Source organism: Plutella xylostella, chromosome 10 (genome assembly GCF_932276165.1).
Source record: "Plutella xylostella chromosome 10, ilPluXylo3.1, whole genome shotgun sequence".
NCBI classification, from domain to species: Eukaryota; Metazoa; Arthropoda; class Insecta; order Lepidoptera; family Plutellidae; genus Plutella; species Plutella xylostella.
The window spans coordinates 11,346,172-11,366,674 of record NC_063990.1 but is presented as its reverse complement, the minus strand read 5'-3'; the positions used below and the strand labels follow the sequence as shown (position 1 = coordinate 11,366,674).

General features: G+C 38.6%; 4 protein-coding genes across 4 annotated transcripts; 3 read left to right on the top strand and 1 right to left on the bottom strand.

Moving 5' to 3' along the window:
• Positions 1 to 842: 842 nt before the first annotated feature.
• On the top strand, positions 843 to 2,081 carry LOC105391075 (intraflagellar transport protein 20 homolog). The gene is made up of 3 exons (XM_038117749.2): positions 843 to 1,020; positions 1,587 to 1,741; positions 1,913 to 2,081. Exons 1-3 carry the CDS (start codon positions 897 to 899, stop codon positions 2,027 to 2,029), a joined length of 396 nt encoding a protein of 131 aa, XP_037973677.2. The 5' UTR covers positions 843 to 896; the 3' UTR covers positions 2,030 to 2,081.
• Positions 2,082 to 2,246: 165 nt separating this feature from the next.
• LOC105391819 (probable protein phosphatase 2C 58) lies at positions 2,247 to 12,099 on the bottom strand. Its single transcript, XM_048623516.1, has 11 exons — positions 11,857 to 12,099; positions 10,456 to 10,690; positions 9,230 to 9,321; positions 8,842 to 8,962; positions 7,810 to 7,958; positions 7,202 to 7,415; positions 6,623 to 6,835; positions 6,086 to 6,220; positions 5,360 to 5,769; positions 4,856 to 5,149; positions 2,247 to 3,665 (listed from the first exon to the last, which is right to left on the bottom strand). The coding sequence occupies exons 1-10, from the start codon at positions 11,965 to 11,967 to the stop codon at positions 4,931 to 4,933; spliced, it is 1,899 nt and encodes a 632-aa protein (XP_048479473.1). The 5' UTR covers positions 11,968 to 12,099; the 3' UTR covers positions 2,247 to 3,665; positions 4,856 to 4,930.
• A 606-nt stretch (positions 12,100 to 12,705) lies between these two features.
• On the top strand, positions 12,706 to 17,350 carry LOC105391068 (organic cation transporter protein). Its single transcript, XM_038117823.2, has 8 exons — positions 12,706 to 13,032; positions 13,246 to 13,331; positions 13,882 to 14,041; positions 14,309 to 14,635; positions 14,875 to 15,099; positions 15,240 to 15,457; positions 15,799 to 16,001; positions 17,038 to 17,350. Exons 1-8 carry the CDS (start codon positions 12,815 to 12,817, stop codon positions 17,275 to 17,277), a joined length of 1,677 nt encoding a protein of 558 aa, XP_037973751.2. The 5' UTR covers positions 12,706 to 12,814; the 3' UTR covers positions 17,278 to 17,350.
• A 490-nt stretch (positions 17,351 to 17,840) lies between these two features.
• Positions 17,841 to 20,341, top strand: LOC105395478 (BTB/POZ domain-containing adapter for CUL3-mediated RhoA degradation protein 3). Its single transcript, XM_011567432.3, has 3 exons — positions 17,841 to 18,273; positions 18,356 to 18,615; positions 18,754 to 20,341. Exons 1-3 carry the CDS (start codon positions 18,108 to 18,110, stop codon positions 19,204 to 19,206), a joined length of 879 nt encoding a protein of 292 aa, XP_011565734.2. The 5' UTR covers positions 17,841 to 18,107; the 3' UTR covers positions 19,207 to 20,341.
• The last annotated feature ends 162 nt before the right edge of the window (positions 20,342 to 20,503 follow it).

Genomic DNA, 20,503 nt, shown 5'->3' with positions numbered 1-20,503 from the left:
ACATTTTGTTGTCATAATGTCATTTGATTTGACATATAGAAACGTCAAGTCAAGGCCATGCCACAGGTAAAGGGTTTCACAGACTAAAAGTTATTATTCTGAGATAGCAACAGAAACCTGCCCACACCAGCACCACCGCAAGCTGCTAAGTTACCAGCAACACTCAAAGTGAAGTGGATCTTGAGTGTATCCTTTACTTTACAACGGGCTTTTCTCTAGAAAAAGAGCACATCTCCCTCGTCGTTATTCTAAGGTAAAAAACAGACAGAACCGGAAACGGAAAAAGTAACAAAATCGGAAGTACTACATGAAAATCTATGGCATTCTATGGTCGGAAACGGAAGAAACATAAAAAGTAGGCGCGACTGTTGGTCCCCGTCCCCGTCCCCGTCACATTTGGACCAACCAAAGAAATAGAAGTCCTCGCTTCGTTCTTCAACCGAACGATAAATAATATGACCGACCATGTAACGACTGAAAACCCGAAATGAAATGAAAATTACTTTTTTCATCGACATATCAACCCGCCGCCGCTGTCCGTCCTCTCGGTAAAGAGTATTATTACCACAGTGTATGTTCCTTCCTTGCGTCCGTCTACAACACATCGGGCACAGCTTCAAAACAAGGCAAGCAGCCAACTGAATACATGAAATTCCATAATCGTATCCGGCCCCGAGCCGCCTTGCCGTGCCGCCACTGTGTCGGGTCGGCTCGAACCGAAACACAGCCTTTTGGCCTTTCTAGAGTTGTGTACTCTATGGTGGTCCGTTACCTGAGAAACGAAATATCAAAACATTTTGTTGTCATTCATTTTATGATAATAATAAACATCGCGATTGCGTCTTATGAACAAAATATTGATACAGTAAAGTACCTATTGCCCGTTTCTGGTAGACATGGCGGAAGAACTTCAGAAGGCACATTTATACTATGACGATATTAACAAGATAAGGATTTTAGAGCCGAGTATCCTAAAGGAAACAGAGGACCTGCGAGATACCTGCAAAGACTATGAAACGAGTGAGTGTAGTGTCAGTGCCTTAGATGCCCTTTAAAACCTACACTAGCCTACAAATCACGTATCAACTGTGTAGGTACCTACTTTATTGACTTCCGGTGTACCCTGGGCAGACAGTCACTGTTCTGACTGGCAAATCCTTTCACCACGGTGTTTGTTACCACCACACTAATATGTACTATCCAATAGACACCATACTCATAATAAAGTTGGAGCTCTATCGATAGGGTGATCGGCTGTCGCCTAGGCACACATCGTATAAGTGTTTAAGAACCCAAAACAACGAAGTATATATGTCGCAGCCTGATCGTATAATCCGCCGTATTACATTACGGCTGGCCGCATTACAAAACAGGGCCGCTTTGTAATACGGCGTATCAACGTTCAGCCGGATTGTCATTTCGATACGTTCTTCATTACGGCGGCCCACGTTTAGCCGCATCGTACTACAACTAAATTGTAGGGTGACCATGTCCATACTAAGCATGACATTACTGCTGAAGGAATTTTATACCTACATAAGTACCAGGCCTACCATATTATGCACTGACTGATTGACTATTTCCAGAAGCGGATGATTTCGGCAGAATAATCAGTGATCTACTAGCCGTGTTGAAGGAGCTGGGCGACAACGTGGAGACGCAGAAGATGGCCGCCATCGGCACCACCAACCTGCTCAAGTCTATCACTAAGGAGCGGGAATTCGAACAAGCCAAGTTGCAGGTGGGTAGGCAGTTCATATTTATTGACTGAATTTAATTAATAACTTATGACTATAATAATCAAGAGTAAATTACTTTTCATTGTGCATAATATTACGAGTCTGCCATTTCCACTCTTTCTTTATCTGCACACTTTATACCAAAACTCTAAACAGCATATCTTCTCCTCCAGACTGCCATAAACGAGAAGACGATGATACTCGAACAGCTGGACAGCGAGTACGACGCGCTGCAGATCCTGGAGGCCTCGCAGACCGAGACCATCGACTATCTGACGCAGCTGCGGTAGACAACAGGCCTACATATTGGCATGGTTGGCATAACCTATAAAAGTGTTGGGTTTCTCAAGGTTTCTCATGAGGTTTCTCATATATAAAGTGGCGCCTCTAGCGGGAACTATCATCAAACTTTTTGATTACAATGTATGCAGAGGACAGTAAACTTTTCGTTTTGGCTAGCTATAAAACCTGTGGTAAGTCGGGAGCCTCACAAGAAAAACAAGCTGATACATAATGCAGTCTGTAAAATGTATTTTGCCGAAATATTGTAACACACAATAACCGAAAACATAATGTCATTTACAAAAGATGTCTGATACTTGAAGGAATACAATTCAACCAATATAATAAACATAGGAATAAGAAATACACTGGGTCATTTTTGAATGTCCGAAATCACAATTTACCATTAACATTATTACAAAAATATAACTACTTATAACTATAAAATGGGTATCATTTTTCCATTGATTCCAAAACGATTTCAATTTTGACTACATCGAGTAGGAACAAGCCAATGTCGAATGTAAATTATATGTGGCGAGGACCCCTCGCTTCATCTCAACCAAAGGCTACACTAGAAATAAATAATAACGTGATGGATTTCCGAGTTACAGCCACCGGAAATACAACTGGGATCAAAGGAAATGTCTCATCTAGTTCGTTAAACGTTGGGATATCTATGTATACAGTAATAGGCATGTAAATAATCTTAAACTAATTTTGGTTACTTTTTGAATGACTAATCATGTATGTTTACACTGTATTAAAACACAATTGATGTCTGATTTAGCCCAATTCAATAAATAAAACTGTATTTCTATATTTGATTAATGATTACAAAATAACAAAAAAAAACTCCGGGCTATACAAGACAATAGGACCGGCAGTCAGTGTTTAAATTAAAAGAAACCTAGGGCACTCTGCCGGAACTAAATGCAATAGCTGCAATGAATACGCTGTGACGTCGCGTATTACGGAACTTAAACTTACAACTTAAATCTAAACGTTATCAATCAACAGGTCAGTTCTAAAATTCATATCAACTAGCAACCCTTCCTTGCCTACCCTTCACGTTCCTCTATAACAAAGTACTAAAATCGAATTAGAAACCGTCGGCCGTCCGACTAATGTACTTGGCAAAAGGGAAATTGTAATTTGCGTCGACGTTGCACCTCGTATTTACATTTTCAATGAATAATTACTCTTCACCGAATGTCAATGGCGTCTCGAAGCTACGAGGCTATTCAATAAATAAGACCGACATCACAACACGCCTTTGAAAAATATGATAACCGCATGAAGGGACGCATTCAACAGTTTCAGAAGTACCGCCAGCGCTCATACATCGAAAATGCTTGCTGTGAAAAGTAAAGAGCATTCTCGATTATACGGCTGCCGACCTTAAAAAATGTCCTTACAAGTTACCCAACAACAGGGCCAACTCTGAACCTACTAAACATACATTTTGAGCTGTGAAAACTTAAATTTCAGCACCGGAAATTACATTTGGAGGACCAATCACAATCATCATTACCACATAACAGATTTCAGCTCAAAATGAATCTTTAGTCGCTTTAGAATCTGCCACAACGCACACAGCCGCATCTGACCCCATCAAACGCGCCCTTACAAGGAGCCGCTAACCCAGGGGGGGGTCAGTGCCTTAATGGCTGAACTTTTAGTAGAAGGTAGTGCCATCTCTTTATATTACTCTTACTACCAAAAAAGATGTAAGATGGCGTTATCAACAAGACCATAGAACAATAACAAGACACATAGACAAAGAGTATTTGAATGTTAACATTGTCATGATCTATGGCTTTTATGAAGAAATTGCGTGTCAGTGTCAGTTCAGTTGTCTTACAATGTCTCGCAAATAACATTTTTGTAATAAAAGCCTATACTCTCGGTAGGTATATCGTTATTTATAAATTTTATATACCTACAAATAAAAATAAACATGGTGTGTCAAGAAAAAGCATCTTTATCCGCAAAAAGTGTTTTTATGAAATTCTTGTGACCTGACAGATTCCATATGGATCCAGGTTCCATGTGGTTCCACGGGAACCGAGCTGAAATGGCGGCACTGACAAAGAGCGATCGAAATCTTTATATCCGCTGAAGATTAAAATACTATGTGTACCAAACTGATAAATGTCGTCAAAGATTTGCCTCGCGAGGATAAATGATGCACTATTGGACGAAATGACTTTATCACCACAAGTGACAAGATTTGCTTCTCTTGGGAAACATAAACTAGCAAAACATGAATTGGTTTTCATGGTGAAAGGAATACACACAGCCACTCGCATATTATTTTACAAGTGACATGAACAAAACTGAACTGAAACATTGTTATATGCGAGGTAATAAAGAATTATATAATAATTTGTTTTTTATTTATTGTTGCATGTAGGTAGGTACATAAATAGATTGAACTTAAATTTAGCTGATAAATGTAATAACTGTTGTGTGGTGTAACTACGTTAACACAAATATGTCTTATATCTTTATAGATTGAAGTTAATAGCCGGATCCCCACCAGACGATCCAACGCGATCCGATCGCGCGATCCAAGGAATCTTACATACAACTTCTTGGATCGGGCGATCGGATCGCATTGGATCGTTTGGTGGAGATCCGGCTATTAACTTGTGATAACAATATCTATATATACAGGGTGTCCCAACAGGGCACCCTGTATGTATGTACAATGAGGTTGAGCAATATAAAGAGATGGCGTTGTAGGCTCAGTATGACGTATAGAGTATGACAAAAAACTCCTCGAGATGGCACTCTTTTCACAATTGTTTATTTTTTCTCTATGCGCTAACCCCGAAACTACTCCCTTCCATTCGCTTTAGTAAAAAAAAGTGTTCACATCACAAATACTATGTGCACTGTAACAGTTAGACACTGGAGGTGACGATGGAGCTCGACAGCGAGTCGTCGACCTTCTGTCGCTTGGAGGTCTGTTGGTCGGCGGCCGTGTCGTCGTCCGCTTGCCGCTTGTCGACACGGGTCGCCTCCGCCACGAGCCCGTTCTTGAAGCGCACGATGATGGCCGTCATGTTGTCGCAGCCCGTGCCGTCGCCCATCGTGCTGGGGGCCAGGCAGTGGTCGAACATCTGGACAAGAAATGATCAGTTAGAAAAAGGATGAATAGGCATTTAGATGTGGCATGTAAAATCTTACAACCTTAAATGAATGCATAACTTTATGATCTAACAACCAAAAGCAAGACTAGCCTTGGTAACAAAAGGAATTCAATCTTTCATAATTTCCAACTATATTTAACTTATAAAATATATGTATTGTACAAAACAAAGTATATTCACCTCTTCACAGATCTGCGACAGGCGCTCCCTGCCCTCCTCTAGCCGAGGCAGTATGAAGTCACACACGTCCTGACTAGACATGAAGTTCCAGATGCCGTCACACGCTAGCACCATAAACGAGTCCTTCACCGGATCTATCGTCAACGTCTTTACATCGGGCAGTGCTGTGATCATCTGCTCTTTGTCATTGAGCTCTTTATTCTGCTTGTAAGAGTGGTCTCCGATGGCTCGTGACAGGTTGAGGCCGCCGTTGATTCGTCCGTCGTTGGAGACTTTGCCGCCGGCCTTGGTGATGCGTTCCAGTTCGGGCGCGTCTTCTGGCTTGTGGTCTATGGACATGTCGATGGCCTTGCCCTCTCGGCAGATGATGCAGCGAGAGTCGCCCGCGTTGGCCACGTACAACTCGTTGCCTGTGGATAGATGGGGTTGAGTTAGATTTTGGACGAAGCATTAGAGTTAGGGCCTGTTCAGTGCGACGTGCTGACGGTAAAATGTTTGAAACCTTACTGTCCGACGGACGCAAAACCTAACCGCGTGCGTGCACGGGATGACAACCGTGCGACTCCACTTCCAGCGACGACGGCGCAGTGAGGTGGACAGTTAGTCATACAGATCTGATGTTTATTGATTCAGACATCAAGAATGGACAACATGACGAAGCTTAGTCTAGTAGACGTTGTCAGGTCACTATATCATGCATCATTATTAGCGTGGTGGTGATGATACCTCTCAACAGCGCGAGCACAGCGGTGCAGCCGCTGTCGTTCCCGGGCTCCTCGCTCATGGACAGCTCCTCCGAGCCGTCGTCGTCGCTGGACTCCGCCTCGTACTCCTCCTCCTCTTCTTCTTCTTCGGCTTCACCTGGAGAAAGTAAACGGATTAGTATTAGTCGATACGGGAATTCAGTTAGGACATGCGACATAACGGGCGGCGAATAATTCTATGAGTTACTTAATAGGCACTGCGTAGTTAAAATAAATAAATATTGCATGACAGAACCATGCTCCAAGAAAAGCTAAGCTTTTTGAAATGATGCTATTTCTAACTCTTCGGGTTATGTCACATTTGGCCCTGTAGCACAGGGCGCTATTAATACGTGACAAGAGTTCTCCGTCGCGCTCGCTCTTGAGGCTGCGCGATGTGAGTGAGCGCGATGCAAAGCTCTTGTCACGTCTTAAATGCGCCCCGTACTAGCCCTTCTGATTGGATATTTTAGACCACCATTACATTCATCTATCATAAACAAACCACCATCACACTCACCATCATTAGACGACTCATCCACCCCGTTAACATTCTCCTCGTCATCGCTGGCCTCTCCCTCGAAGTTCTCGTCGTTGGAGTCACTCTCATCGTCGTCTTCACCGGCGTGCCGCAGCAGAGACTCGTAGACCAGCGCGGCGGCGCGGCGGAGCTTCGCCTTCTTGGGGCGGTCGGGCGTGGCGGCCGCTGAGCTGGATACGGGGGAGGATTTGTCTGGAAGGAAAACAAATATTTAAGCACTTGTTAGACTAGTCCATAGATATTAAGCGAACACTCATGCTTTGTTAACCTTCTTCATCTATCGTGTAAATGCACTAAGCTAACTTCCTCCAGTTTATGCTTAGTACTTTAACCTGAGAAGGCATGGACACTACGATGGGGAAACGAGATATCCCGGATCACCATTGGCATATTACCTACTAGTATCCTGGCGTGAGCTAGGGTGGCAGACCTTTTTACCCTGAAATACGTTTCATCCGTAATGTTTCGTTACACAGGTCAGCCCTATTGATTGAGGTGCTCGTTTGGAGAGTCTTGGAAGCTTAATATTATAACCCTATCAAAATCTTAGTTACCAACCTTTAGCCTTCCCCTTAACCGGCGTGGCAGACCCATTGGACGAGGATATGTCCGCGTCCTCTCCTCCCTGCTTGGACTCGGTGACCTCTCCGTTGCAGGCGCCATTGCTGGCGGGCGCGGCGCTCGGCTCCGGCTGTAGGTGCGTGTCGGCCGAGCTGTCCGGGACCGCTGCCTTGTCTACCTCCATGACTGAGGCGGCTTCGCTGGTGGATACCTGAGGGTTGTGGTGAGAATAGTGTGATAGGGGTATTGAACTGCGACTTAGGGGAGAGTTGTAATGTGGTTCTTGGTTGACTCTATCGATAGAATCGTATCAAAGTTACATTAAAAATAAGTTTTGGCATTTTTACTATGGAATGGTACCTTTCACTATTTATGGCAAATTAACATGACGGTCTGAAAGTGCAATAAATAATTTAAATGCGCTTTACTCTAATTTCAGGAACCACATTATTTGTTACTATCACACACACACACAGGTATCGACACAAAAGGATATTGTTATAAGACAAAATTTCATAAAATCATAATTATGTGTGTTTGTTATCAATTAAAATCCACTGGAAATCCCTCTAGGGAGGGTCAAATATGGACAAATCTCCACACACCTCTCCATTAGCCTCCTTATCGTCCTGGTTGGTGGACGACACGCCGCCCGCGTCGGCGTCCGGCGCCGCACCGCTGGACCCCGCGTCCGGCTCCGAGCTCGACCCCGCCGCCGCCACGGCTGAGGAGGAGCTGCTGGAGGCTCCTGCGCCTGTGGGGGGGAGGGGGTTGATGAGTGGGTTAAGTGGATAGGTGAGTAAAGGCTGGAGGAGTAGTATAGCTTGTTTACACAGTACGAGCTAGCGTACGAGTCAGCCTTCCGAGAAGCTGCACTGCAGTAACTCACACTGTTTGGACGTAACTAACGAGTAACTCGTACGTGCGAGTTGGTCAGTAGCTCGTATCCAACTCGGATGCGAGCGCAGCAAGATTGCCTAGATCGTGGTCACGTCAATATCTTATTTGCTGTTCTATTTTCTTGCATATTTGTATTATTCATGAGTGGAAGATGCATTGTAGTAGAACTTCTCGACTTTAGAAGGCGGCAAATAAGAATGGTGCTGTTGAACTTCCCCTGGTAAATAAAGCACTTATTTTGGGAGACTATTCTCTATGCAATGCAACGATATCCTACATTTTGCGCCGTAAAGCTAAGAATATAGCTCCTATAATTATGGAGTGGTGGTAGCTCAGTCGGGTAAGCGCTCGCTTCTCACGCAAGAGATGCGGGTTCGAATCCCGGCGCTGACATGTACCAATGAGTTCTTTGAATCTAAGTACAATGTATACCATCGCTCTTACGGTGAAGGAAAACATCATGAGGAAACCTGCATATCTAGATTTAGCACATCTATGTAGATATGTGAACCCACCAACCCGCAGTGGTCCGGCGTGGTGGGAAATGGTCCACGCTTAGGAAGGCAGTTTATACCTTGGGGATATGCACAAAGCTTCCATTCGAGAGAGCCAGGTGCAGGTACTGAAACCCCCACAGAGAATAGAATAGAATATGGTCGCGGTTGCATGAAATAAATCTAAGCACAAACATTACATAGTGAAATCCCCACTATCAATATCATTGCCCAGCACAGTACCTGATCCACCAGCCTCGTCGTTCTTCTTGGCGCGCAGACACGGCGACAGCGGCGTGGCGGCGTCGCCGAGCCGCGCGCGGTGCAGCGTGCTCAGCTTGTTCTCGTACTTCGCTAGCACCTCCTATGGAGTAATTGCATTTATGTCAGTGCAAAGAAGACATTAGCTTAGGCTTATCCCCTGAGCTCCGTTTCGTTATAAAATATTTTCTTGTGGGAATTCGGGATAAAAAGTAGTATGTGGTAATGCAGGGAGTCAGGTTCCTACATATATCATATCATATATAAGTTTCATATAAAATGGTCCTTCTGTTTTCCCGTGAAAGGGTAACAAACATCCTTCTATCTATACTAACAAACTTTGAGTTACAATATTTGTAGGATTAGTTACCTGAAGTGGCAGCTTGGCCTCCTGGTACAGATTGCTGACATTTTCATCCTCCGACTCCTCATTGTCGCTCGGGCCTGGCGGGTTTATTTCTCCTATAAAATAGAACACGCATTAATGTTGCGCAGTTTGTGAATATGATTCTCATTGTGGTATAAAGTAATTCGTAGGCGTATAAATACGCAACCGCCGACTTATCCTATATGTGTTACTTAGGGTTTCGTTCCCGTGTTCCCGGGAATTCCCGTTCCCGGGAATTCCCGGGAAATTTGTCTTTCCCGAACCCGGGAAAAAAATACCATTCCCGGGAATTCCCGGGTTTGATTTTTAATCGATTCTATGCTATATTTTCATCTTTATTTATCTGTTTCTCCTACCTTAAACCCAAAAATAATATCGGCAGGCTTGTCGTCTACGATCAGAAACTCGGTATTGTTGTAAATTATTGGAAAATCATACTAGTATTGTTTTCTCGCAGCTGCATTACAAAGATAAATGACTCATCTACATCACCTTGTTTCACCTCTTCCTGAATCAATATTTTCATCTTTATTTATCTGTTGGTCCTACCGCCTACCTAAAATCAAACAATTGATTGGCTTTTACATATGTGATGCCTGTCATATTTTTTATGTCCCCGTTTTGTGTCCGCGTTTATTTTTTATAAAATTACTAACGCATAGAAAAAACCAAAATAAGAAGTAGGTTGAGCGATAAATCTCAACGATTTATGAATTATTTTTTTGAAAACATTACCTCAAGTGTAATTAATTTTCTATTTTAATTAAATGTCATAATAATATTATTTTCAAACTGTTCATTAATTAAGAAAAAGAAATGATTTGTCATGTAGAACAAATCATTATAATTTTGGTTGTTATTAATCTGACTGTTGCTTTTTTCTACCTATACGAGTGATAAAAGTATATTTGATTTAATTGTAAGTGTTTTAATAGACTTTTAATACCCGAAAATATCAAAACCAAGCATTTTAAATAAATTCCCGTTTCCCGGGAATTCCCGGGAAATATTAAAAAAAAATCCCGTTTCCCGGGAACAGAAAAAGGTCGGGAAAAACGAAACCCTAGTGTTACTGTAGCTCTCACAAATATGGTATTTGTCAATAACAATAATATAATTAGTTGTAGGGAAAAACTATATTTATAACAATTTTTACCTATCTATCTATCTATCCATACAACATTAATTTATACAAAAAACATCCTTACCAGCCAATTCTTTCAGAATATCCATGACTTCTTTTGTGGCGATTGTAGCATCAAAACTGAGGAAGGCATCCTCGAGTGCCTTCACATATTCTCCATTCTTGTAAGCCTCAATGTTCTTGATGAAGTCGGGCAGCTTCTGCGAGCAGTAGGTGGCCACCTCCGCCCCCCCATGCCCATCATACACTGCAAACAGCGCTGTGTTCGTGTCGAAGTCCAGGATTGTGTTGTGAGCATCCTGGTGAAGGTTTTTTTGTATTAGTTACAGTTTCTAACACTAGATTATTAAATTAACAGAAACATGTATGTCCATATCTAGTATTTAATTTGGCCACACTCTGATAATAGTTTTTGTCACCAGCTATTGCACTAGATGAAAATTTTAAATTTAGAGATTTATTTCAATTTAGAATATTTTCTTATCTTATTTTATCAATTAATCTAAAAAATTACACAAAATCAAATGGTTAGTACACTTGTATAACAACTCTCCTGTCTGTCTCATGATAATGTAACCTGGCAAAGGCAAAAAATAATAAGAGAAATGGCAAAGAAAAATAAAATTGTACCCCAAATAAACCTCTTTTAGTATTGGCAAATGTATATTCATTTAATTGATCTATGAAATTATTATTTGTGTTTTGTCCTCATCAGCTTGCCTCTACATAGGAATCAGAATAGGTAATATAAAATAGTTATAATATAATCTTCATCCTGGCTACCTATTCCTTCTTTTCTACATTTATGGGGTTAGTTCCTGCACCTGGCTCACACAAATTAATGGTTCATCTTTATTTACTAAATTTGGATAAGATGTGCTCACAATGTTTTGTTCACGATTAAAGAATTTATTTAATGCAATTGTATTTTGATTTTAAGATATGGAAGTAAAGCGCCCATATGGCTTTAGAAGCTCACTTTGTTACCCACAAAAGCTAGGGATATGATATGATTCACAAATGCTTTAACATAATTAACTTTGCTATAAGATACAGCATAGAAATAGAATGAACACTAACTAGTTATAAGCATTATAAGTTTGTATTATCCTGCATTACCAAATTAGATTGCCTTGATATTCCCCAACAAAGGTTTTGGTAGGTACTTAGGTGTTTTCAAGCTTGGTTTATGATATATTTACTGCAATATGTCCCGTAAAATGATATAGGTACTATTAAGATATATTGAATATTAAGAACCACCGCTAAACCATGGACCGCATTCAAAAGGCCAATAGGTTATTCCCAAAGATCCAACACCATGTCACAAAACAAAGCGGTTAGAAAAAATCTGATGTTTTAAGCCCATGACGGTACTAGGTTATCCTAAAATCCTAAATAAAGTTAATTTATCGCAAAGATCGTTTAAATTGGGGGTAATATGCTGGGAAACATTAGGACTTACCTCTTGATTGACACGCCATCCTTGCATGGAGCTGGCACCGCATTCTAACTTGTCGTTTGCCTCATCGCTAGAAACTTTCTCAGTAACAGGCTCAGATAAGTAAGCACCCATTATAGATTGTCATGTGAAATACAAATTACAACTTAAAATTACTAATTTGAGGCGCGAAATCCCCAAAAATCAGAACAAGCGCTAGAAGTCGGGCGGCAAGCGGATACTTTTTTTTCGAAACCAACCATAGATTAAAATGTTAGTTTTTTTACAGAATTTTTTGTGTTGCTAGTAAACAAATAAAAGTACCCTAAAACCCAGACAAGCAGCTTTTATTTTTCAAAGGGGCTTTATTTCTATGTTAAATATTTTTAACCGGCTTGGAAAAAAAGAGGATGTTTTTAATTAGTTTGCATGTATCTTTTATTTAAGGTGTTTATTTCCATAACTTAAAATGATAATGCCTTTTTTTGTTAAAATGGAAATAACTAACTAAACCCCTTTGAAAAAACATTCCTCAAATTTGTATACTCCTTATACCAAAATACTTTATTAAACCAGTTTTAAATAGAGTTCGACACTGTATTTGATAGAGGTAAATATCTATTTTACATACATGGTGGTAAGAGCGGTAAAATTTAAACTTAAGCCAAATAATATAATAACATGAGCCTCCATAAAAGATTGAAAATACCGAAGATACACCTAAAACATTATTATTTCTAAAAATATAAAAGTTGCAAGTGTAAACGTACATATACCTACTTATGATGATATAGATAGGCATATTACGTAGATATACCTACTTACTTAATCAGATACTGCTATATACTGAGCAAATGGGATAGTTTATCAGTAAGTACATTCATATTATCTTCGTCTCATTTGTGTTAAGTTGCGTATTGAGCACCGTTATATATAATAATAATTAAATTATCATAGTAACTAAAATATCTAATTGTTAAAAATGGAAACTATATACTCAAAAGCTCTCTTAGAAGTTGGTGATGATGGAAATTTTCAAAGATCATTTGATATATTATATAACTTAGTATTCATAGGTTTATGGAGTGTCGCTTATGTAAATATAATTTTAACTCTTGTGATAATTCCGTACAATTGTGCACTTCCTGAGAAACCCGATAATATCAGTGACTATAACTGGAAGCTTAAATATATACCCACGTGAGTCTTTAGATAATTAATTTACATAAACAAATAATATTTTGATGGATGATATCTAAGTATCAAGAAACATTGTATGATCTTTAACCATGAGGTCGCGGGAATGACACGCGCAATTGCACCAATCAAAAATGTTCTTACATAAAAACTTAACTTGCTTGTAGGTACCTAGTGAAGTGGAATTAATGTTAGTAATCATTTATTATATTTCAGAACAACCGGTGCAGCCGGTGAAAATAAATTTAGTAGCTGTTACATAAACGTAGACTCTGATACGAATACAAGCAATGAAACAAAAGGTTAGTACCTAAGTACCTTGTTAGATTTTATTTTCTCGTCTTAGACTTACAAAAAAATGTAACTATAGGATTGACTGGCAGTATTCATACTAATTTAGATAGATACTTGATTTATCATTCACAAGATTTTGACGTATCTATTACCTTGTAGGTAATAGATAGACACCTATATAACTATTATAGGTAGGTAGTATATGAAAAGATTTTTATCACGGAAAAAAATGATACATACACTTCTATTATTTGTGTATCTACACGGAATCATTTACCTACCTACTTCAGGAAAAGATAAAAAAACGGTCAAGCGTGAGTTAAAAAAGTTTCATGCATTACGTATAAAAGGTTCCGTAACATACTACTTAGGTACTTAACTATAATATGTATACTTTTCGAATACGTTGGATGGGTACTATTACCCGTTCCGGTATGCCGATGCCGCCGTGACGGCTGGTTGGTAGAGATAGATCTTTAAACTATTTAACCCCTAACTAAACCCTATATTATTATTTATTTATTGAATTACAGGTTACCGATATTTTTATTTTTTCAGAGTGTACCTCTTATAGTTACGATAGAACATGGTATAACTCCACTATTCCATCTGAACGAGATTGGGTATGTGATAAAGAGATATACGTTGCTAATGCAATCGCATATAGCCGACTAGGAGAGGTATTTGGCTCTCTAATCTTTGGTTGGTTAGGGGATATGTAAGTATATTTGTTAAGGTATACTTTATTTAAGGTAGTTAACTTTATAAACCTTCATTACTGGCTATACAAATAATAATAGAATAGCTGAGGTATTATTAAGTGCCTAATTTTTGACCTTGACATCTAAAAAAAAACAATAATTCTTTGGGTTGGGCTACAATAGAGTCAAATAGAATACAATGATATTTTTTTAGCAGTTACCTAGTCCATACGCCATCTATGGACAAACTCAACGAAAACGGCTGATTCTTTCATTTTTTTCAGATATGGACGTAAATTTACATACATTTTATCACTCGTTTTTTTGGTAGCTGGACGATCAATATCCATTTTTGGTGGAGACTCATTTTCAGTATTCTCTTTCGGATGTATAGTAGCTTCTTTTCCATCATGGGCTGCCTATCAAAGTATCACCGTTATATCACTAGAAATATGTTCTGCTGCTCGGAGAACAAGAGCAGTTACAATAAGAGCCGCTGCATGGACTATAGGCCTATGCTTAATGCCATTTTTATACTGGTGGCTGCAAAACTGGAAGTGGTTCCTTATTCTTACCACAATACCGCAAGCTGGATTTCTATTATTTTCCTGGTAAGAAAATATTTATACCTTATTGCCGATATATATACATCGCACGTAAAAATACTAAACAAGTTGCCTAGATTAACAAAAAACATAAGTCTACTTTTTATAACAGAGTTTCCTTGGGAAAACTTTTAAGAGGCGAATGGAAGCACATATACCTACCTACCTATTATATTTTTATTATGCATACAACCAACCTACCCACTGAAATACACATAGTTTCAAAGGACATTTGAAATTTACAGGAAAATGATTGAATCTCCTCGATGGCATTGGGTTGAAGGAAAAAACGAGGCATGTATTAAGGTATTGAAGCAAATTGCAAAAAGCAATGGAAAAACTCTTAGCGACAGGACAGAGCAGGAACTTTTAGCTTCTAAAGTATCAAAAACAAATAGTTCAACTGGGGTTTTAGCATTGTTTTCGAATAAAACAATAGCCGTAAACACCATGCTGGAGCTAAGTTCATGGTAAATCACTTTTAAATTTGAATTATTAGATTGTGTAGTTACATGGAAGTAGATTTTTTTTCTACTTCCATGATTGTGTATTAGGTATATTATTATTATTTATTTAAAACATATATAATACCTCATTATTTACTCCACAGGATTTGTGTAACTTTAAGTTACACTGTACTTCTTATAAGTGCTGGGGAAAAAACCGATGGGAACCCTTTCTTGGAATTCGCATGGCAAACAGCGGCGGAGATGCCGGGAAACTTTTTGGGTGCTTGGCTATCGGATAAAATTGGCCGCCGACATTCTGGTGTTCTATCATACGGAATTATGAGTTTTATGTGGATTTTAGTAACTCTAAGATCATACAGTAAGTAATTGTATAGATAGGTACTAAGTATAGTTATTATCTTTATATTTTTAAATTAACTACTTACCTATCTATGTACCTAGGTATCTGTTAACGTTACCGTTTACGTAAAAGCTTAAAGGATCAGATAACTATAACTAATAATACTTAGGTATACATTTCATCTTAAATTACTACGTATTCTCAGTCCTTAGTTTTGTTAAAGAATGATATATATTGGTGTTAAAATGTTCCAATATTTTATATCAAATAAGTAGATGGTACGAGTATGTTACTAAGATTTTTATTTGCCTACCAAAACAAAATTAAATCTAGTAGTTAAGTACTTATAATGATTTCAGGTTCAAGTAGTTCATGGACGCAAGCGTGGTGGATAGGAACGGGATTATTTATGTTAAATCGACTTTTCATTAATGTAACTTACTATGTGGTGAGTTTATTCAACATGGAACTGTACCCAACGTGTCTCCGACAAACCGGCATGTCATTGTCCGGTGTCGTAGCAAGCTTGTCTTCAGCTCTAGGACCTTACATCATATTTTTGGTGAGTGTTATTATTACATACCTTTTTCAGAAAGTCCAAATACCTATGTGTCAAGTTAGCTACTGTCTCAGATTACTTATTACATCCGCGAGTAATAAAAAAATCCACCCACAGAATTTTTAAACCATTTTTTTCATTTCAATTAATTATTTTTACTTTACATGTAAATGCAAGAATTGGCACAGGTTCTTTTTCCAGTGTATTTAATCAGATCCATAAGCTGCTATGCTTTTTATCCAGATATTGTGAAACAGGCTTTTACTGCCGTACCTATACCTTGTTTCACGAGGAAAGACATCTGATACAAACAATAACTACCCTTATTCGAATGTAATAAGGGTGCTTTTCCACCAGAGATGTGCTATGCTACGATGCTATGGATGCGTTTGATATCCACCAATAATAATTATTGGTGCACATAGCTTAGCACTGGTGGAAACGGATTCAACTAAGATATGTTTTTTGTATGGAATGATGCATGCTATGGATGTGTGCTATGGATGCGTGCTATGGATATGTGCTATGGACCATCGCGAGTGGTGTAGCTATGTATGTGCAGAGCAGACCTACAGTATGCCCGCGTTTTTCACTGAAAGTAGACATGCCATCGTGGAAGCAAACATTCGATACATAGCATAGCTCGAGATGCGCATCTTTCTCGCACAGCTACTTTGCGCCGGCGCATCTTCGTAGCGCATCTTCCTCGCACAGCTACCTAGCGTAGTATTGGTGGAAACGGTCACATATTTTCGTAGCGTAGATATCACATCTTCGCAGCATAGCTGCATAGCACATCTCTGGTGGAAAAGCACCCTAAGGGTCCTGTCAGATGTCTTTCCTCGTGAAAAAAGGTATAGTTACAAGTTAAAAAAAGTTCTGTACAAAATTATAGTTTATTTCACTCATATATATTTTACTCTTGAAGATCAGAAGCATAATAAAAAATACAATATCAACCGTACCACCATTATTAAGTTAGATCGTGGTACGGCAGCAGCCGCAGCAGAAATACAAACTTTATTTATTCTATTTTCAGGGACATAGGGTGGGTCCGGTTATACCAAGTTTAATACTTACAGCGACATCTCTTATTGGTGTACTCATAGTATATTTACTACCAGAGACTTTAAATGCACGGTTGCCTGAAACCATTGAGGATGCCAAGAAATTTAAGAGACGAAAACGGGAAGACGCAGAACTGACGAGCATAAAAATGAATGGAAAGAAAGATAGTTTATTTACCGGAGGAGAGACGTTACTTTCCTCGCATAGTTGATGTAGTAGGTTAAACTTGTAATAGCGAATTAAATATAGTTAAGACAATTTAATAAAAGCATTCCGAAATTAAATGTATTTTTTTATTCAAAAAGAATAAGTATTTCGTTATTGGTTTAACACCATTTAGCACTGTATCTTGTATTCTTCATTGTTTAAGTACCTACCCGAGTTCACGTTATTCTGTATTGTAGAAATGCAAAAAAGCGATATAACAAACCTTGATTTAGTGGTAGTTTCCCACTTATCAACCTTTTGTTTTAACTAGCAACATTACTGTTTTTTTGTCTATGGGCAAGTGAAGCGCAGTCATTATTCTGAGTATGAAAATACTATTTGATTATTTGGAGGATTACCAACATTCCTTTCTTCGTAAACTATCTATAATTATCTAAATTTTTAATCATAACAATTTCTTATTTTCTAAGATATTTATGTTTCATCCAGTTAGATTAAAATAAAATAAATATGATTGACTAATTAAAATAAAAACATAGAAAATTTGAGAGAAAAATAGCTAATTTGTTTTTTGTTTCCAAAACAATGATATGAATGGAACGGAAACAGAAACAAAAAAAAAAGAATTGATTGATTTGTGTGAATAAAATTGAGATTTATCAAAAAATTGTAGAATTAGAAATACCTTGCCGTTTACAAATAAATAAGGTGGAGGACGGTTTGCTTAGTTTATATAGAGGATACTAAACGCACATAAAATATGGTGATAATAATTAAATATTATAAATAAGGGCTCGAGACGCGTGCCGTGCAAGTGGATTCGGATATCTTCATTTAAAGTCCATAAAGTTTCGTTACTATCGAGACTTTATAATGTCTGGTGATCACAAAACCTTAATTAAAGGTAGCCCGTCTCAGTACGTAAAGCTCAATGTGGGTGGCACTCTGTTTTACACAACCATAGGCACTTTGACCAAGAGTGACAATATGCTCAGAACTATGTTTAGTGGGAGGATGGAGGTGCTCACTGACTCTGAAGGTAACTATCATTTATACTTAAAAACTATGATATTACTTTCAATCAATGAACATACACCTAAATATATTGTATGAATTTTCAGGGTGGATACTGATTGACCGTTGCGGCAAACATTTTGGTACAATACTGAACTACCTCCGCGATGGCACTGTGGGCTTGCCTGATAGCTACCGGGAGGTGATGGAGCTGCTCGCTGAGGCCAAGTACTTCTTGATTGAGGAGCTGACTGAGTCCTGCCAGCAGGCACTGGCTAAGAAGGAAAGAGAAGCGGAGCCAATATGCAGAGTCCCTCTTATCACTTCACATAAAGAGGAACAGCTTCTTATCATGTCCACTTCTAAGGTTTGTGTACTGCTCTGTGGTCTTTTTGCATTACCTTTTTAACTGCCTCTGCTGCTTTAGATTTGCTATCACAGAAATTGCTGATGTCAATCATATCCTTTTTTTCCTTAATTAACTGGATTTACTTTATATTTACAGCCTGTTGTGAAGTTACTGATCAATAGACACAATAATAAGTACTCTTACACTAGTACTTCTGATGATAATCTTCTGAAGAATATTGAATTGTTTGATAAACTTTCACTGCGCTTCAGTGGGAGAGTGCTGTTCATCAAGGATGTTATTGGATCCAATGAAATATGCTGCTGGTCATTCTTTGGACATGGGAAGAAATGTGCTGAAGTCTGTTGCACATCCATTGTTTATGCTACTGATAAGAAACATACCAAAGTTGAGTTCCCTGAAGCAAGGATATATGAAGAAACATTGGGTATTTTACTGTATGAAAGCAGGAATGGCCCTGACCAAGACTTGATTCAAGCTACATCATCCCGCGGTGCTGTTGGTGGTCTCTCATGCACCAGTGATGAGGAGGAGGAGCGGTCGGGACTCGCCCGCCTCCGCAGCAATAAACAGAACAATCAGTCTTAGCGGTTACAATCAGGCTTGGCGCGCCTTCGAAGCTCTAAACGGACAAATGTCTGATATCAAGCCGGCTGTTACTTGCCCTGCTGCCGGCTGTCATGCTTTGGACTGTGGAATCTGTGGATGTGACTGAGCTGTGCCATTGTCTTTGTAGACCTTCGTCTTCATCAAGCTCTCTTGGGAATGTGCACACTGATTCATAGAAAAGTTTCTTGCTGGAAGCATTTATTATAATTACAATGGACTTCAACTAATGTTCTGTGTCTACGACATATCTTTGCATGGGTAGTGTATTGTTGTTGTCACGTTGTGTGAGGAGGTGTGGGGAAGATGGAATCAAATATTCACATATCTCTTTATCTAGTTCATGATATCTCCAGTATACGATTTTCCTCTGTACTTAGAATGTTTGTGATGTGTGACCACAATGAATACTGTATGACAATAGGAAAAAAAACATGTCTTATATACAATAACCTATTCTACTACCTAGACATTTTTAGTAACTGTAAAGCCCTTGTTCAGTACCTACACTTGTGAAATATCACATTAGATCACTTATATCGCTCAAGTGGTTTGCCAAATTGATGTTTACCTCTAAGTAATATGTGTTGTACTTATATCATTACTATGTAGTTCCTGTTTTTGATAGAATATGAAATGATTACTCTGCCCGGTCAAAGGGAGTCAGTTTGGCACTTGGGGAAGTTAGTACTTTTCACTGCAAATCTAGTCTACCACTCATTTTACTGTAAATGTGTGGGTGTTAAGTATATCAATTCATGTTTTGTTTTAACTATGAGGCTGACTGTTAGCAGTATTAATGATATATATTCTAGGATTGAAGAGTGAATGTAGTTTTGTCTTTTATCTAAAGTCTAGTATTTATATTATGAAATCATGCTCTTTCAAAATTCAATTTAAAAAGCCAATGCACAAAATCAGTACATACCAACTTACTTTTCTTGTTAATGCTATGTTTTTATTTTTATTTTCATGGTTATAAGTACAAATTCTAATGAAGGTCAGCCTTTGTGATTCTTGTATTGTGACTAAAGTTCTGTTTGTATGTATACTATCTATAACTTGTTTATTATTTTAAGAGAAATATATGCTCACGTTTAGCTGTCCAACTGTAAAAGGCAATTTAATTTTCGCTTATCCCATAGATAGCCTACACGAAAATAAAAATATTTTTTTGGATTCCCTCAAACAATCCTCCTAATTTAGACAATGCTAAGCTTGCAGGAACAGCTAGTCCTTGTAAAATGTGTTGCTATAAAAGAAGAATAAAATAAACAGA

What these genes read in the sequence shown, in the direction of transcription:
- LOC105391075 (XM_038117749.2), top strand. Translation starts at nt 897, where the DNA reads ATGGCGGAAGAACTTCAGAAGGCACATTTATACTATGACGATATTAAC. An exon ending in CTGCAAAGACTATGAAACGA is followed by an intron (nt 1,021 to 1,586) that starts GTGAGTGTAGTG and finishes GACTATTTCCAG; the next exon opens with AAGCGGATGATTTCGGCAGA. An exon ending in TCGAACAAGCCAAGTTGCAG is followed by an intron (nt 1,742 to 1,912) that starts GTGGGTAGGCAG and finishes CTTCTCCTCCAG; the next exon opens with ACTGCCATAAACGAGAAGAC.
- LOC105391819 (XM_048623516.1), bottom strand. Translation starts at nt 11,967, where the DNA reads ATGGGTGCTTACTTATCTGAGCCTGTTACTGAGAAAGTTTCTAGCGAT. An exon ending in TATTCTGAAAGAATTGGCTG is followed by an intron (nt 9,322 to 10,455) that starts GTAAGGATGTTT and finishes TCTATTTTATAG; the next exon opens with GAGAAATAAACCCGCCAGGC. An exon ending in TGTGCTCGCGCTGTTGAGAG is followed by an intron (nt 5,770 to 6,085) that starts GTATCATCACCA and finishes ATCTATCCACAG; the next exon opens with GCAACGAGTTGTACGTGGCC.
- LOC105391068 (XM_038117823.2), top strand. Translation starts at nt 12,815, where the DNA reads ATGGAAACTATATACTCAAAAGCTCTCTTAGAAGTTGGTGATGATGGA. An exon ending in GGATTTCTATTATTTTCCTG is followed by an intron (nt 14,636 to 14,874) that starts GTAAGAAAATAT and finishes TGAAATTTACAG; the next exon opens with GAAAATGATTGAATCTCCTC. An exon ending in ATGCTGGAGCTAAGTTCATG is followed by an intron (nt 15,100 to 15,239) that starts GTAAATCACTTT and finishes TTTACTCCACAG; the next exon opens with GATTTGTGTAACTTTAAGTT.
- LOC105395478 (XM_011567432.3), top strand. Translation starts at nt 18,108, where the DNA reads ATGTCTGGTGATCACAAAACCTTAATTAAAGGTAGCCCGTCTCAGTAC. An exon ending in GGTGCTCACTGACTCTGAAG is followed by an intron (nt 18,274 to 18,355) that starts GTAACTATCATT and finishes ATGAATTTTCAG; the next exon opens with GGTGGATACTGATTGACCGT. An exon ending in TTATCATGTCCACTTCTAAG is followed by an intron (nt 18,616 to 18,753) that starts GTTTGTGTACTG and finishes TTATATTTACAG; the next exon opens with CCTGTTGTGAAGTTACTGAT.